The sequence below is a fragment of the Malaclemys terrapin genome, chromosome 18 (assembly GCF_027887155.1).
Source record: "Malaclemys terrapin pileata isolate rMalTer1 chromosome 18, rMalTer1.hap1, whole genome shotgun sequence".
NCBI lineage: Eukaryota > Metazoa > Chordata > Testudines > Emydidae > Malaclemys > Malaclemys terrapin.
Genome location: NC_071522.1, coordinates 10786717 through 10805380, shown reverse-complemented (window position 1 = coordinate 10805380; position 18664 = coordinate 10786717). Strand labels below are relative to the sequence as shown.

Here is an 18664-nt window from a genome sequence, read left to right as displayed (position 1 = left end):
CAAGTCTGATAAGCTCTGAAGATTAATATTAAACAGTTTTAAAATAGCCAACCATATTTAATTGTCATTCGTGTGAAACAGACTCACATATTGACAACGGCAAAAAATTGGGGAATCAGTAAACAACGTATGCTAGGTGACAAATCACATCAAATGGAAATGCTGACTGTGCAAATCAGAATAATGTAGACATCAGTGTGCAGATGGGGAATGAGTACAGCATAAATTAGAGAAGGTACCAAAGGTGCTTGCATTCCAAACTAGTGTAAACCAATGGAACCAAGCCACTATAACTTTTGTTAAACTCCAAAGTAAGACTCAGTAGGGATCTCAGGCACAGGTTTCTGAGTGTTTCAAATCCTCTCGAAAGTCATGGGAGTGAAGATTTCTCCATAGAATTGGATGGTTTGAATTCTGGTGAAGGAACCAAATGGGAGGTGCCCATTCCAAAAGGAAAATGGATGACATCACAAATGTTGCATAATTAAGTGTTTATTAGTGTGAGGATAGCATTTAGGAACCCCAGTCAGAGGACAGGGTTTGACTGTGCTAGATGTGCTAGAGACAAATAACGAAAAGACAGTTCCTACCCAAGAGAGCTCACAGTCTAGGTGATCATCATGTTGTCATCTTCGGGCCTTGAGGCCATGGAATATGCACCACTAAATATTCCAGTGGCATTAACACTAGGCAAACTAGACACATGCCTAGGGCCGAAATGCATGGGGGCAGCCTAGGGCCCCACAAAGAGCTGTATAGTACACTCACCCCAGCGTGGCTGGCCATGCTGTGGATCCGCTCATCTTGCTGCTGCTTGAGGCGCTGCTCACCGGACGAGGCTCGCAACACCACTCACTCAGATTTGGCCCAGCCCGCCCTCTGTCATGATGAACAGCACCCCGAGCAGCAGCAGCAGGGTGAGTCTGGCAGAACCACAGCGTAGCCTGGCTATGGTGAGCGGGCTGTGCGGCAATTTGTTGTTGTTCATTAGACAGTAGGGGCCGGTAAATGTGTTTCGCCAAGGGCCACTGATGGATGGATTGAGCCTTGAGTGGGATGCCAGAGAAAGAACTGGGTTGGGCTGGGAGGGGATTTCAACGTTGTGCAGGGGCCTGCATAACTCTACATCCCCCTGAAAATGGTTTAATTGGGAATTAAGTAGTGCATAGGCCCTGTGCTGACTCTCTGCATTTCACCCAAAGAACAAATGTGTGTGTGTGTGTGTGTGTGTGTGTGTGTGTGTGTGTGTGTGTGTTCTCTAAGGATAGGTATCCTGTGATAGTGCAAATACTTATGCAGCCTCTGAGAATGCCCTGTGTGAACTAGAGCCCGGATCCTCAAAGGTATTTAGGTACCTACATACATTTGAGGGTCTGGGGCTAGATGTTTCTGGGAACGTAAAATGTCTGAGACTGGGCTGGCTGGTTATCCAGTGAATAGAAGCACTGAATAACCTCCCTCCCGACAAAACCCGACTCCAGGTACTTACTAAATGTTGTGTGTGTATTTGTGTGCATGTGTGAGGGACAGCTCCGCTTTGTCTCTGCATTTCTTTTTGTGAGGTGGTTTCTTAAATAACAGTGCAGACAGGTGGCCAATTTATTCTTTTCAGTAGGTTTACAAAGATAAATGGTCTAATAATTTCTGTAATGGAAGTGTTGACACTTCAGGTCTTTTCTTCCTGCTGTGAAGATGAATACCTTGAGAAACTGCTTCTGCTGTAGAAGGATTTTGTTTTCCCTTTTGGAACTTGTTGGTCTGCAACTTTGTGTGTCTGTGGTCACCCCGACTGCTTGCTGGCTGCTATTTTCTCTAACTCTGGAGATTGTCATAGAACAGTTGTCAAAGCACCGTGCAAAGAAAGCATATAAGTGTTGTACAACTGGACCCATACGTAACCTTGTCTTTATTACCCTTCCCAGCACACCTGTTCCTCAGATCAAGATGGAGCATTGCATGCTAAGACCTCTCACCCTTCCGCCTGTAGTTCCCTATTAGAAGAGAGGAAAAATACATTCTGCTCCTTTTAATGCAAATTCAGGGCCCTGGGAAATTTCTGATGCAGCCCTTGGTTCAGTAAAGGTCAGGCACTACTGCTGTGTTAATAGTGTACACCGTGGTACAGGTACCTTTAATCGTACGGATTACCCCAAAATCCTTGGAAAAGTCAGATATTTTGATGCAAGGGCCTTTAGTTAACCCTGAAAATATCACTTTGTTCTTCAGCCCTTTTCCAGAAGTAGTACTAATAGGAATGGTATTACACATTGGAAATCATTTGTTGATGCTTTAGTGACATGCCCCAAGATGTCGCCAAATATAGGTGGTGGAATTTGTACTCACATCACATTACAGCAGTTTCATAGATATTATTGGGTGATCACCGTTACGTTCCTGTGCCCGGGTTACTGATCTCCAATTAACTTTTTAAGTGCCTCAAAATGCCCAATAGGGCTGGGATTTTCAAAGCTGGCGAGCAGATTTGGACACATGATTCTTACTAAAATTAATAGGAACTGGGTATTGAATCTCTTTAAGAATTTCAGCCAACAATTTTAGTGAATATGGGTTTCTGTGGTTTCGTGCTATAAGTGACTAAATAGATGCAGCGGATTTGTAGCCTGAAAAAAGACCTACGTTTTCAGGAAATACAGTGCCGTGGGATATAAAACTATAGAAAGAAGATCAAAAGCTAACTGTCACTGCAGCATTATTACCTCTGGATTAACTTTGCAATGGTCACGTATTATAAGGTTTGGGTATTACTTTCTCTGTGTAACAGCAATCTGGTTTGTTCACTTTTTATTCTTGTCACAATGTAAAAAAGAAAACATTTTCAGGGAATTCCATGTTCCCGTAAGGTGGCCATCCCTTTATAATGAATGATACATCTGTAACACTAAACTCTTTCTGGCTTAGAGTGATATTAATAGGGACACTTGCAGCAGTGGGCTATCGCCCAAGTCGCAGCAGTAACCCATACGGGAGATAGCTGGGTAGACGCCCACAATAAACAGATGTTAGAGTCCATGCCAAGCTGTAAAAAGTCCCTGGTCAAGGGAGTGTTGTACCATATGCATAATGTACAGCCTAATCCTCTGTACTCTTTCCAATAAAAAAGGAAAGGTATCTAGAGACCTAAAATACATTCTAGCTTGTGTTATATACATGCACCTGGTAACATTAATCAGCATCTCCCTTGCCAAGTTTAAGAGCATTAAACATTTATTGCCACACTCTGTTTTAATTTGTGGGTAGGGAAAAAACTACATCCATGTCTCTGCCAGAAAGAGAGATATCTAAGAGCGTTTGTATGAACCCTTTCCCATTGTTTTGTATAACCTTGAAATGATTCCCTTTGTGGAGTTCTCCCTGGGAAAGTGGATTTAAATAACCAACAGGCGTCTAACAAAGTGAGGTTTTCATGAAGAGAAGCTGGTATGGTGCCTACATTGGAGAGTCTGAATAAAAGCATAATCCTTCCCAGCTTGTATCCTTGTTTGTTCTGCCAACATTAACTCTTCTCTGACAGAAGAGTAATACTTATTATAACCTACCTCCTCAAAACTTTCTATTACCTGTCATGGGCACCGCTGTCGGAGACCTAAGAATCTCAGTCTATTTAGTTTATGCAAGAGAAGGGTTAAGAGGTGACTTGATCACAATCTACAAGCACCTACATGAGGAAGAGACAGGTCTTGATTAAAGATCTAGAAAATAGGATGTATGAGGGAAGAGTAAAAAAATTGGGTCTGTTTAGTTTGGAGAAGAGAAGACTAAGAGGAGACATGAGGGGGGAGGCCATTTTAGATTTGATTCTGGTAAGTAGTGAGGACCTCGTTGAGGAAGTGGTAGTAGGGGACAATTTGGGCTCCAGTGATCATGAGCTAATTCGGTTTAAAATACATGGGAGGAGTAACAGAATTAAGTCAAAGACTAGGGTTTATAACTTTAAAAAGGCCAATTTTAACAAATTAAGGGGACTGGTAAGGGAAGTGGATTGGGCAAACATATTAATGGATCTAAAGGCAGAAGAAGCCTGGGATTACTTCAAGTTAAAGATGCATGAGCTGTCGGAGGCCTGCATTCCAAAAAAGGGAAAAAGATTACTAAGCAAGAGATTTAGACCGAGCTGGATGAGCGACCGACTCAAAGGGGCGATTAGGAAAAAACAGAAAGCGTACAAAGAGTGGAAGAGGGGAGGGATCAGTAAGGAAATGTACCTAAGTGAAGTCAGAGAATGTAGAGATAGAGTGAGAAAGGCCAAAGGCCGTGTAGAGTTGGACCTAGCGAGGGGAATTAAAAGCAATAGTAAGAGGTTTTACAGCCACATAAATAGGAATAAAGCAAAGAAAGAAGAGGTGGGACCGCTGAAGACTATTGCCGGAGAGGAGATTAAAGACAATCTAGGCATGGCGCAATATCTCAATGAATATTTTGCATCGGTGTTTAATGAGGCCAATGAAGGTATTAGGGATACTAGCACCACTGCAGAGGGGCATTCAGGATGGGGGATTACCGTATCCGAGGTAGAGACAAAACTTGAATGCCTTAATGGGGCTAAGTCGGGAGGACCGGACGATCTTCATCCAAGAATATTGAAGGAATTGGCACGGGAAATAGCAGGCCCATTAGCGATAATATTTAATGAATCTGTAAACTCGGGGGTGGTCCCGTTAGACTGGAGAATAGCTAATGTGGTTCCAATTTTCAAGAAAGGGAAAAAAAGTGATCCGGGTAACTACAGGCCTGTTAGTTTAACATCTGTAGTGTGCAAGGTGTTAGAGAAAATTCTGAAAGAGAAACTAGTTGGGGACCTGGAGGGTAGTGGCAATTGCGATAAATTACAACATGGTTTTACGAAGGGCAGATCGTGCCAAACGAATCTGATCTCCTTCTTTGAGAAAGTAACGGACTTATTAGATAAGGGAAATGCGGTGGACCTAATATACCTGGATTTCAGTAAAGTGTTTGATACTGTACCCCATGAGGAATTATTGGTTAAACTGAAAAACCTGGGGATCGATATGAAAATCCAGAGGTGGATAAGGAATTGGTTAATGGGGAGAATGCAGCGGGTAGTATTAAAGGGTGAACTGTCCGGTTGGAGGCAGGTTACTAGTGGAGTGCCTCAAGGTTCGGTTTTGGGACCCATTTTATTTAATCTATTTATAACTGACCTCGGAACCGATTGCAGGAGTGGGCTGATAAAGTTTGCGGATGATACGAAGGTGGGAGGCGTTGTAAATTCGGAGGAGGACAGGGATATCCTGCAGGGAGACTTGAATGAGCTTGTGAATTGGAGTATCAGAAATAGGATGAAATTTAATAGTGAAAAGTGTAAGGTGATGCATTTGGGGATGACTAATAACAATTTTAGTTACAAGATGGGGACGCATTGGTTAGAAGTAACGGAAGAGGAGAAGGACCTTGTAGACCGCAGAATGACTATGAGTCGACAATGCGACGTGGCGGTGAAAAAAGCCAATGCTGTCTTGGGATGCATTAGGCGAGGTATATCTAGTAGGGATAAGGAGGTCCTGCTTCCGTTGTACAAGGCGCTGGTGAGACCTCATTTGGAGTACTGTGTGCAGTTCTGGTCTCCCATGTTTAAAAAAGATGAACTCAAACTGGAACGGGTGCAGAGAAGGGCCACTAGGATGATCAGAGGAATGGAAACCCTGTCGTATGAAAAGAGACTAGAGGAGCTTGGGTTGTTTAGTCTGACAAAGCGAAGGCTGAGGGGGGATATGATTGCTATCTTTAAATATATTAGAGGGATTAATACAAGGGAGGGAGAAGAATTATTCCAGCTTAGTACTAATGTGGACACAAGAACGAATGGATATAAACTGGCCGTGGGGAAGTTCAGGCTTGAAATTAGACGAAGGTTTCTGACCGTCAGAGGGGTGAAATATTGGAACGGCCTACCGAGGGAAACGGTGGGGGCGACGGACCTGTCTGGTTTTAAGATTAAGTTAGATAAGTTTATGGAGGGAATGGTTTAATGGTAAAGCATAGTAGTCAAGGAAAACCAAGCAATGGTAGGTAAATAGTATAATGGCTGACAGGGGTCAGGCTGGAGACTCTTGCCTATATGCTCGGGGTCTTACTGATCGCCATATTTGGGGTTGGGAAGGAATTTTCCTCCAGGGCAGATTGGCTGAGCCTCTGGAGGTTTTTCGCCTTCCTCCGCAGCATGGGGCAGGGATCTCTAGCAGGAGGGTCTCTGCTGATTGAAGTCACTTAAAACAGGATTGGGGACTCCAACAGCAGAGTCTAGGGAAGGGGTAGGGACGGTTTTATGGCCTGCAGCATGCAGGGGGTCAGACCAGATGATCATAATGGTCCCTTCTGACCTTAAAGTCTATGAGTCTATGATAACAGTTTACAAGGAGGAAGGAGAAAAATTGTTTTTCTTAACCTCTGAGGATAGGACAAAAAGCAATGGGCTTAAATTGCAGCAAGGGTGGGTTTTGATTGGACATTAAGAAAAACTTCCTAACTCGCACAGTGGTTAAGCACTGGAATAAATTGCCTAGGGATGTTGTGGAATCTCCATCATTGGGGATTTTTAAGAGCAGGTTGGACAAACGCCTGTCAGGGATGGTCTAGATAGTACTTAGTCCTGCCTTGAGTGCAGGAGACTGGACTAGATGACCTCTCGAGGTCCCTTCCAGTTCTATGATTCTATGATAGTAATGGCTCTTTGATCTAGCAGTAAAAATCAGAATGAGGTCCAATGGTAAAAAGCTGAAACTAGAAAAAATCTAATAAGAAATAAGGTACAATTTTTTTCACCAGTGAAGGTAATTAACCATCAGAACAACTTTGCAAGGGGGGAGATGGATTCTCCATCACTTGAAGTTTTTTCAATCAAGACTGGGGGCAGGTCTACTCTTAAAAAGTTGCAGCGGCAGAAATGCAGCACGTTAGTGAAGAAGTTACTACACTGACAGGAGAGCGTCTCCCATCAGCATAGTTAATCCACCTCCGTGAGAAGTGGTGGTGGCTATGTCAACAGCAGAAGTTCTCCCATCAACCTAGCGCTAGCTACACTGGGGCTTAGGTCAGTATAACTGCATCGCTCGGGATTTTCATACCCCTGAGCCACATAGTTATACTGATGTAAATGTGTAGTGTAGACCTGGCTTGGATGCCTTTCTAAAAGAGATACTCTAACCCAAACAGAAGTTGTGTCTTAAGCCATAAATTACTGGGTGAGCTTTTATACCGGAGGTCAGACTTGATGACTCTGGCCTTAAAAATCCATGATTTCATTAAACTAACACTGTCTGCATCTAGCCAGTCTTTGATAAAGCACGCCTCAGGCTTGCTTTGAAGAGCTGATGCAAAGAATGTTTGACCATCTATTTAGAACGGTGCTTAGCAATGAGGGGTTGCCACGCTTTGCTTCTTGTTTACCGGTCCTTTAGGCAAATGATAGTGTCAGGATCAGACATGCTCATCAGTCATTCCGTAACTTGTCTGGAGTCATTTATTTTGCGTAACTTATTTCAAGTAAGCACGTGATCTATTGCAGTGTAACAACCAGATTCTGCCAGGTACCCATTGTATCTCGTAACTTTCTCCCAGGAAGTTCTTTTGTTATTAGAATTAGTAGACAGAAGATAATACTTTCTCCTCTAGCATACCCAACTCAATCTGACTTAATTTAGAGAGATTTAAGTTTCTCATATGAATGTTGACAGCCAATGGCTCTGGGAAGGCAGAAGAGTATAGCATTTGGTAAAGATTACAGAACCCTTGTCAGACAAGGTCTAGGAGAAAGTGCTATCAGGCATTCCTGTCTGTTTGTACAGCTGCCATGCTCCTCCTTTGCCTTTTGAAGACCTTCTCCTATTGCTGCAACAGACATGGAAAATTATGCGGGGGAAATAAGTTTAAATCCGTGTTTAATAACTCAGTTTCAGTCCTCACCAGCAGACCCATGAATAGGCTATAACATCCGTGCAGGAAGAGCTTAGAAAACAGAAGCCAAGTTTGAAGGAGTCGTATGTAAGGCTCTGTCATGCGAAGAAATGGCATTACATACCAGCATTAGAGGCAAGGAAATAGCAGAACAAGAAGGGAGGTGTGAAACTGGTCTGTGTTTGTTAGCTGGGGGTCAAGGCTTTTAAAGACTTAGCCTAATCGTATTCTTTCCAGCGTGACTTTGAACAAATACATTCAGCGTGTCTGCTCTGTCAAGTTTCCAGCATTAAGCCGCAGACACCTGAGTATGACTGACTCACCCTCTAATTCCCTAGATGCAGCCATCCCTCCGGATAAACCTTTCATCTGACGCAGCTTTATCTGGCTTTGCTGTGTCGTGACATTGCTACCCTTGAGACTCATGCAGCCAGGAGCTCCTGCTTTAACCTGACAGCCCTAGCATAATCAACGGTGAAGAACACCTAAAGTAACACTTCCTATTCTCAGAGCTGTGCTGAGAAAATGTTGATTTACAACCAAGGGCAGGAACAAAGCACAGAAAAGGTGTGTGTAGAGGTGAAAGTAACTTACAGGACTTACAGGTACTGCTGGAGTCCTGAGGGGGCGTGGCCTCATCTGGAAGAGGCATGCCCTCTCAAGATTTAAAGGCCCTGGGGCACTGGCTGTGGCTGGGAGCCCCAGGGCCTTTAAATCAACCTGGGACTCTCAGCTGCAGAAGTGGCTGGGAGCCCCCCGGGGCTCAGGGGAAAATTAAAGGGCCCGGGACCGTACCAGCTTACTTTCACCTCTGGGTGCATGCACCCCATAAAAATCACATGGTATTAGAAGGTTGTCAAAACTCATGTCAGGCTACAAAATATCACAAGATTGGCTTACAAAATCACGAGTTTTTAAAACAAAAGAGTTGAACCCCAACTATATTGTTTTGACTTCTGCTTTCTAAATCTTGAGGATGCACTTGGATCACATTTTCAAGCTTTTTTCTGCTAGAAACTTTTTCTTTAATGAAAGATGAAACCCCCATGTATTCACATGACTCGAGCCCTGCGTGGATACAAATTTTATAGCCGCGATCCCCCAAAATGGGTCCGTGGATATAAAGCGGATTTGCAGGACGCTCGATGTGAATCCGGGAGCTGGGGTTTTACAGAAGACATCAACTCCTGCTAGGATTGCAAAAAGTGACAAAGAGTCTATAAGGTGCCACAGGACTAACAGACGTATTGGAGCATAAGCTTTCGTGGGTGAATGCCAACTTCGTCGGATGCATGGACAGGCAGGAGAGTTGGCGAGGCTGCACGAGGAAGGCAGAATCTGGATTTGCTAAATGGGGGCTATCAGTTTAATATCAAATAGAGCCTGTGGCCAGGGCCTATACCCTGCCTTGCCATTCACTGACAGGGACTGGACGAGCTGAAAGAGAGGAGTAAAAGCGCCAGAAGCCTCCACCGGGGGAGGATACAATGCATAATACCTGGGCTGGGCTTCTCAGGGGGCTTGGGGGCTGCCCCGTGGCTCCACTACTGGTCCTTAGTCGTGCCCATTTCTGCCGTCTCTGCTGCGCTGGGTGCTAAGGGAGGGGAGCGGAGAGGCGAGGCAGGGACTAGGGGAGGCAGGAGAACTCGATGGGAGGGCACGGGGTGGAGACTGGAGACCTGCCCCTCCTCCGAGCTGTGCTCGCTCCGGCGCGCCGCGGGAGGCGGAGCAGAGGCTGCGATTCAAGCGTCCATGGCGGGGCCGGGCTGCGAGCCTGGCGAGCTCAGCGACTCCGAGCTGCTGCTGCTGCTGGAGGAGCCGGGGGACCACGCGCTGCAGCCGGGGTAAGCGCTGCCCGCCTCTCCCCAGCTTCGGGGTTCGCCTGTAAAACGCCCCCCACAGCCTACAGGGGCGGCAGCGCCCTGAGCTCGACCCTCCCCATCCCCCAGGCTGCAGCCCGACTCCAGCCGGCAATGGCTCTTCCCCGGTAACCCCCGGGGGGGCTTTTTTGGCTGCTCCTAGAAGAGCTGCACCTCTGGGGAGCAGCCCCCAAATCGGGGTGCATCCTGGGTGCTTTCCAAAGCAGGGTGGGGTCCCGTACCCCCTTCGCTCCCGGAGGCAGGGGGCGGCGAACCCCAAGGAGTCCTGAAGATCAAATCTCCATCTCCGCAATTGTTCCCTTCTCCCAGCCTCTAGATTCCTAACTCAGGGAGACTTGAGCAGGACATTCCCATGGCAGGGTGTGAAACTTGTCTGAACTTGCCCTAATCTGGCTCCCTGAAAATAAATGACTGCTCTTCACTGGGGCTGTACCAGAGTGTTCCTAACTTGGCACAGGCTTTAAAGAGAGATTGATACTGCTCATCAATTTACTGTTTCATCTTTGTGCTAGTGGCTTTGCGGGCTAAACTTACTGTGCAAATGGCAAAACAATTGTATTTATAAAGGACTTTAGAAGGGGGGGAAACAATTAATGTATTTCATTATAGAGATGCTGGAAAGGCAAACTCCTCAAGTGACCTGCCTCTGGCATCCTTAAATAAGGTGTTGACAGAAGACAGTGCAGCCGGGAAGGTGAAAAGAAAGAGAGCGCAGACTCCCCTGGAAAAATATTACCTGAAGTACCTTTGCGTGACTGATCTGTCCACTCAGAGTTGGTGCGAACAACAAATGGTTTATGGCAGGGAAGTCCCCCAGCTGCAGGCGCCAGAGACAGTAGTGTTATTAAACACAGGGAAGAGCATACATCTAGCAAGAGGTAACACTACCAGGATGTTGCAGTAAAAACTTCCATGTTGTTTTCTTTCTCTCCGGCTTCTTCTGCCTCATTTATTACACAGTGCGTTGTTTCATTCAGTTTTCTGCAAAGATTTTGGAAGTCTTTAATATTTGTTACAAATAAATGAATTTGTTAATACGGTGGGTCAAATTCTACCCACAGCTACACCTGTATGACCCTATTGATGTCAGCAGGGATGCACAGGTATTATCTGCAAGCCGAGTTTCACCTTCTAGTCTCATAAGAGCCTTCCAAAAGCATATACTTGCATTAAAGAGCAGTATAACACACTGCTTTAACTATCCTACTATGTCCGCTTCTGGACTAAATTTAACTTATGGGTATCCCTGGAAAAAAGAAAATGTTCCTTGTAATCCTCAGTGGATTGATATATTGCACCAGGGTCAAGGAAAGAGGCCTAAATTTATACCGTTTTCTAACATTTTCACAGAAAGGGCACTGGACTGGGGGTCAGGAGACATGGGTTCTTCTCTTCCTGGCTCTCCAACTGATCTGTTGAGTACCCTTGGGTACTCCTCTCTGTGCCGATTCCCCTCCCACCTGTTGTCTATCTTGTTTATTTACACTGAAGCTTTTTTACCATGCTTCGTGGTGCCTTGCACAATGGGACCCAGAGCTCAGTTGCAGCCTCAAGGCAGGACTGTGATGAAAATTAATAATCATTTTATCTCTTTTTGAAATCAGAACTAGAAGTCCATGATGTAGTGAAAGTACATACGACCAGCCAGGAAGATTCTTGGGCAATAAAAATACTGAATCTTCTTTCCGTGATTCCAGTTCTACAAGCAGGTATGTAGGCAGGCAAAAGGTATTGTCATAATTTTTTTTTTATCTTCATTTTACTTTGTGTTTGTGTGATGTCTGAGAGAGAGAGTGAGTGTGTTTATATATAAAAATGTGTTGTGATCTTTGTGCTAGCTTGAAAGGATGATAACAATTAGAGATCGTTAAGACAAAAATATGTATTTTAAACTCCCTTACCTGAATTTCTAATAACCACCTTAGATTATTAAAACTGAAACTACTTGGGGAGAAATGCAAGCATTCTCTTAATCCAGTGTCTAAATGCAAATTCTTAAAATGCATCAATACTACAATTCCAAGAAATTTGCAGTGTTACTTAAGTCTTTATTCAAAAGCCATGCGAGCCTCATAAAATGTATGGGTATCCCATTTTGTATTCCAGGTGGTTGCGTGCGGGAGCTTCCAGTGTTTGGAGTAATAGAAGATGTCTTCCTGACGGGAATTATTGATGAGCTGTGCTATAGTGCCAAGGGAGAGCTGGAGCTGAGAGAGCTAAAAACTCGAGGCCGACCTTTTATGCCTTCTAGAGCACAGAAAAAGAAAGATTATTTCCAGGTGGGTAAAATATGCTCAAATCCATAGACAAATATGTTCAAAATATTGGTAAAATATGTTCAAATCCATAGACAAATATTTGCTCAGAAAACAAGCAACTGATGGGTATTAGACTAACATTACTAAAGAAGTAGTGTAATGACCCCCAAGGTCAGTCCTAGGACCAATCCTATTCAACTTATTCATAAATGATCTGGAGAAAGGGATAAAAACTGAGGTGGCAAAGTTTGCAGATGATACTAAACTGCTCAAGATAGTTAAGACCAAAGCAGACTGTGAAGAACTTCAAAAAGATCTCACAAAACTAAGTGATTGGGCAACAAAATGGCAAATGAAATTTAATGTGGATAAATATAAAGTAATGCACACTGGAAAAAATAACCCCAACTATACATACAATGTGATGGGGGCTAATTTAGCTACAACAAATCAGGAAAAGATCTTGGAGTCGTCATGGATAGTTCTCTGAAGATGTCCACGCAGTGTGCAGAGGCGGTCAAGAAAGTAAACAGGATGTTAGGAATCATTAAAAAGGGGATAGAGAATAAGAAGGAGAATATATTATTGCCCTTATATAAATCTTGAATGCTGCATACAGATGTGGTCTCCTCATCTCAAAAAAGATATACTGGCACTAGAAAAGGTTCAGAGAAGGGCAACTAAAATGATTAGGGGTTTGGAACGGGTCCCATATGAGGAGAGATTAAAGAGGCTAGGACTTTTCAGCTTGGAAAAGAGGAGACTAAGGGGGGATATGATAGAGGTATATAAAATCATGAGTGATGTGGAGAAAGTAGATAAGGAAAAGTTATTTACTTGTTCCCATGATATAAGAACTGGGGGCCACCAAATGAAATTAATGGGCAGCAGATTTAAAACAAATAAAAGGAAGTTCTTCACACAGCGCACAGTCAACTTGTGGAACTCCTTACCTGAGGAGGTTGTGAAGGCTAGGACTATAACAGGGTATAAAAGAGAACTGGATAAATTCATGGAGGTTAAGTCCGTTAATGGTTACTAGCCAGGATGGGTAAGGAATGGTGTCCCTAGACTCTGTTTGTCAGAAGGTGGAGATGGATGGCAGGAGAGAGATCACTTGATCATTACCTTTTAGGTTCACTCCCTCTGGGGCACCTGGCATTGGCCACTGTCGGTAGATAGGATACTGGGCTAGATGGACCTTTGATCTGACCCAGTACGGCCGTTCTTATGTAATGTACTGACCATGTATTTATATTGTCCCTCTTATACCAAAAACATCCTACAGATTATTGTGCGAATTATATGTGAATTGCAGCCGTCTCTGGAATGAAAGAGAACCGCTGTTTGACAGCCAGCCACCATGTTACACAACTGGTTAGGACAGGAAGTATTCAGTTGAAACTAGACGGGGAACTCCATGTAGGTGGAGTATAACCACCCAAACTGGAATTCAGACCAGGCAGCAGCGTTAACAACCCTTCTCTTTGAAGGTCCTAGGATCTTCAAAGACAAGGCAGGACACTGGGTCAGCATCTCACGCAAAAGATGGAACTCCAGCTGTTCATGGCCTCCCAGATGATTGGTTCAATGCTGACTTGCAGAGACATATGTCACCTACTAAACTATTGCCATCAAATCCCACAGCACTTGGATTGGTGGTGCAATATTAAGTTTATTTTAACTACAAGTGCACCCTATTCATGTAATTTGAGATCTGCTTTCAGCTGCGTATCATCAAAGCTGCCTAAAGGATTTATTTGGCTGCCCGATTCCCATTTAGAGTTAGGGCAGTGGTGAAAACCCCACCTTTTAAAGCTGATTAAGTCTCATTCTGTCAGACTCTCTCCTCAATTTTGAACACACTTTATTTACACCTAGAAGTTCTTTGCATGTACATTTTTATCACTAGCTCCTCTGTGGTTCTGTGAGTCGTCCACATTTTCCTGGGCTACTCATTTATTTGGAGGTGATCTATAACCTTACGGAGATGGGTATTTCTACGTATAATACACTTGGCTTTCAAGGAAGTATTGCACTGAGTAGCATGATGGTTTAGGGCTGGAGTTGCCAATGACGCCTGAGGCTATGCCTACACTCTGCGCTCGGGGTGTGATTCCCAGCTCGTGCAGACACACTCACGCTTGCTCTCATCTGAGCTAAAACTAGTGGAGCATGGACAGCAGCTGATTGAACCTGGAGGGTTCGTACTCGCGGCGGCTAGGTTGTGCCACCCCTGCCTATGTTACACTACTATTCTTAGCATGCCAGCTCAGGTGAGTGAAAGTGGAGTATGTCTTTTGAAGCTGGGATTCCCACCCCTAGCTGTCAGTGTAGACATAGCCTAGGGGAGTTCATCTCACCTTGTTGCATTCTTTAATGCAGTATTGTTTGATCATCTATTAAATTATCTCCTCCGTCCCCTCCCCCCACTGCTTTCAGGTCTGTTTGTATAAATACATTTTTGATGCCATGGTGCAAGGACAACTGAAACCAGATGTTATCACCAGTCACATCCAGCTGAGGCCGGAGCAGCCACTGGGATCACAAATTAGGGAACATGCTCAGAAAGTAGGATTCACGGTAACCTGCTTTGGGGACCTCCTGGAACTGATGTATCTAAACCTGACACTCTCTGACCTCCCCAGCATTGACTGTTTGAAAATCGAATACAGCCACCAGGAAAGTAACACCCTGCTCGGGACGGAGGTGGTTCGGTTTGAAGAAGAAAAGGTGCGAGAGAAAGCACAGAACTACCTTGCGTACTGGAAAGGGCAAAGGGAGGTCCAGGGGGTGGAAATTGAGGAAGCATGGAAGTGCCAATCATGTAGCTACTCGGAGATCTGTGATTGGAGAAAGAAGAGGGCAGAAGGGCCTGAACAGAGAAGCGGACCAAAGAAGAGTAAATGAAGGCAATCCTGACCTCCCGGAAGGAGGTTCCTCCTTACTGATGTGAAAATATATGTGCACTCAATTCATGGGGTTAACCGGTCAGAATGGAGTGGACCATAAGCGTGGGCCAAACCCATCACTTTACTAAGCAGAAGTCGTTGCACCAATGGTGAATGGCAGCGTGTTCGTAATGTGACATTTTAAGTGCTCCTAAGAAAATACTGTTTTGGATAGTACATATTGTTATGGGGTGTAGTCTAAGCACAAGGCAAGCTGTGCGAGTTGCTACACTTCTCTGAACCTTCATTTCCCCATCTATAAAATGGGGGTAAATGCCTACCGCATATGGGTTCTCTGAGGGTTATGTAATTTTATCTTGGTGAAGTGGTTTGAACAATAGTTTCTTTTATTTCCTACTGCTCTAAACTCTTATGTAGAGAAGGTTCCAAACCATAAGCCCAGATCCTAACACTCCCAAACTCGGTGCTTCATCTTTAGTTCCTTTGGAGTAACTTACACCTCATCTGTCTTCTCCATCTGCTCTCCCAAAGATCCTATATCAGACATTCTCTTTATAAGATTGAAGCTGAACTCAGCTCTCTCCCAAAACCCATTAGTGCTACACCAGGGCATAGTGATATGAAGGCTGGAATTTTTCAGAGGTTGCCTGAATTTGGCACCTAACTCCCTTAGGTTCCTTTGAAAATCTCAGCTGAAGGCCCAGCCCTGGTACGATGCCAAGTACCCTCACTTCCATTGGTATCAATGGGAGATGTGGTCATTCGTTGCCTTGCTGGGTCAGCCTCTTAAAAGCCGATCTGATTCCGTTCCTTATGTAAGCCTTTAACCTTTTTATGTGTTGTCAAAATTACATGTTCTAGTAAGTAAGTAATTTAGAATCAGCTGACTATTTAACATATTACTTGATTATCTGTATCAAGGAAAATGTATTGTTTTTAAAATGTTTACTGTGTAATAACAAAGTTCTTAATTGTGGGGGAAGAGGGGTTGTTTGGTATGTTTGGGGGGTTTTTACTATTGAAATCAAATAAATAGAAACTTTCACTATTTCCATAGCAGGAAATTATCCTGTTAATTGAATCTTTTTGGGGTGGGGGGCAGGGGAAATGAATTCATTTCTTCTATGTTGGACTAAAAACAACCAGTTTTGGTTTTGTGTGTGCAAGGGGGAGTTAATTAGGAAGGAAAGCTATAACTACTGCAGAACTTGTAAAGTTTAAATATTAGAGTTAGAAGAGAATGCTCAGACATGATGAGCTATGTCCTCAACTAGTGTAAATTCATAGATTGGCTCCTTCAGGCCTTAAAACTTCTTATTCTGATCATCTAATCTGATCTATTGTATAACACACATCATAGAACCTCACCCAATAATTTCTGTGTCGAGCCTCTATCTTCTTGTGTGAGTTATGTCATATATTTTTAGAAAACCATCCAGTCTTGATTGAAAGACTCCAAGTGACAAAGAATCCACCACCTCCCTGGGTAAGTTGTCCCAATGGTTAATCATGTTCATTCTTAAAAACTTGTGCCTTATTTTTCACCTCCGTGCTTCAATTTCCTCGTTTGTAAAATGAGGATAATGCTACTGACTGTTGTAAAGCATTCTTAGATCTGCTGATGAAAAGCACTATTAGGTATTATTATTTTTAATCTGAATTTGTCATTGTCATCTTCTGCCAATTTAAAAAGCCATTACTATCAGAAAGCTCTTCCTTGTTTATAGATTGTGTTCTAGTCACTATTGAATCTTCCCTTAGATAAATTAAATAGACGGAGCTTTTTTTTTTAGTCTTTTGCAGTAAGGAATCTTTTCCAAACTGCGGTGTTCTCGTTGCTCTTTTCTGAATGCTTTGCAATTTTTTTAACATCTGTTTTGAAGTGTGGATACCGGAACTGGACACAGTATTCCACTAAAGGTGTCGCAAATGGTGTATATCCAGGTAACTTTACTGCCCTTCTCCTATTTAAACATCCAAGGATCGCATTTACTCTCTGTTATGGGATTTCACTGGGAGCTCAGGTTCAATTTGTTGTCTGCCATGACCCCAAAATCCTTCTCAGAGTTGTTGCTTTCCAGGATACAATCCCCTCCTTCCTCCCATCTTATAAGTTTGACCTTGCATTCTTTGTTTCTAGTTGTGTGACCTTGAATTTAGCTGTATTGAAATGCAGGTTGTTCAAATGAGCCACAAGCGATCCAGGTTGTTCTGTATGACTGACCCGTTTCCATTGTTGTTTACCATGACACCAATTTTTGTCTAATCTGCAGATTTTACCAACAATGTTTTTATATTTTCTTCCAGATAATTGGTTGAGAACAGATCCCTGTGGGGCCCCACTGGGCACAACCCCATTAGATAAGAACATAAGAATGGCCATACTGGGTCAGACCAAAGGTCCATTCAGCCCAGTATCCTGTCTACCGACAGTGGCCAATGCCAGGTGCCCCAGAGGGAGTGAAGCTAACAGGCAGTGATCAAGTGATCTCTCTCCTGCCATCCATCTCCATCCTCTGACAAACAGAGGCTAGGGACACCATTCCTTACCCATCCTGGCTAATAACCATTAATGGACTTAACCTCCATGAATTTATCCAGTTCTCTTTTATACCCTGTTATAGTCCTAGCCTTCACAACCTCCTCAGGCAAGGAGTTCCACAGGCTGACTGTGCGCTGGGTGAAGAACAACTTTCTTTTATTTGTTTTAAACCTGCCGCCCATTAATTTCATTTGGTGGCCCCTAGTTCTTATATTATGGGAACAAATAAATAACTTTTCTTTATTCACTTTCTCCACATCACTCATGATTTAATATACCTCTATCATATCCCCCCTTAGTCTCCTCTTTTCCAAGCTGAAAAGTCCTAGCTCTTTAATCTCTCCTCATATGGGACCCTCTCCAAACCCCTAATCATTGTAGTTGCCCTTCTCTGAACCTTTTCTAATGCCAGTATATCTTTTTTGAGATGAGGAGACCACATCTGTACATAGTATTCAAGATGTGGGCGTACCATGGATTTATATAAGGGCAATAAGATATTCCCCGTTGGATCGATAACTGCCTGCCGATTCAGTGGGTAGTATAGACATACCATAAGTTGTTATACCAATAAAAACTAGCAGGATCTTATTAAAGGGGACAAGATAAAGATGCCACATTTATTATGATAACAATTCGATTTATGACCAATAACTAATATCTTAATCCTTATACACACACATTATACCTAATACCTATACACACACACACACACACACATTCTCACACACGCACACATCCATCAGATGTTTTGCAGCTGCTGCATAGTTACCAGTCCTGCTTGAGTCTGTGGCTTGAGTTTGCAGCTTGGGTTCGTAGCTTGTGGCGGCTAACTGGCCAGGAAAGCCGGGCACAAGGACGAGCTGGGTCTCCGTTGGGCATGCACCGATGCCCTTCCATGTTGGCAGCAGAATGTTAACCTCCTCTAAAGTTTTCCATCTCACCCATCCTTTGTGTAGGCTTTAGTTTGAATTCAGAGTCTATAGGTCTTGCTGTGTCAGGCTGCCTCTGGGTTTGGTGATTGATCACCCGTCAATTGCAGACATGACTTTCAGCCTGGGACCGGGCTTTGATCTTCCTTCTATTGTACCTTTTCTTTTTAGGGTGGATTCTCCTTACTTTGTTAGGGCCCTTGTCTGC

General features: G+C 43.7%; 1 protein-coding gene across 2 annotated transcripts; it reads left to right on the top strand.

Moving 5' to 3' along the window:
• The first annotated feature begins 9581 nt into the window (after window positions 1-9581).
• Window positions 9582-16038, top strand: EXO5 (exonuclease 5). Of its 2 annotated transcripts, none has more exons than XM_054008496.1 (5): window positions 9582-9776; window positions 10477-10690; window positions 11417-11521; window positions 11919-12091; window positions 14513-16038. In XM_054008496.1, the coding sequence occupies exons 1-5, from the start codon at window positions 9582-9584 to the stop codon at window positions 14978-14980; spliced, it is 1155 nt and encodes a 384-aa protein (XP_053864471.1). In that variant the 3' UTR covers window positions 14981-16038. The 2 variants fall into 2 exon arrangements, with proteins under 2 accessions (XP_053864471.1, XP_053864472.1); XM_054008497.1 differs by having other exon boundaries at window positions 9674-9776; window positions 10422-10690.
• Window positions 16039-18664: the final 2626 nt, after the last annotated feature.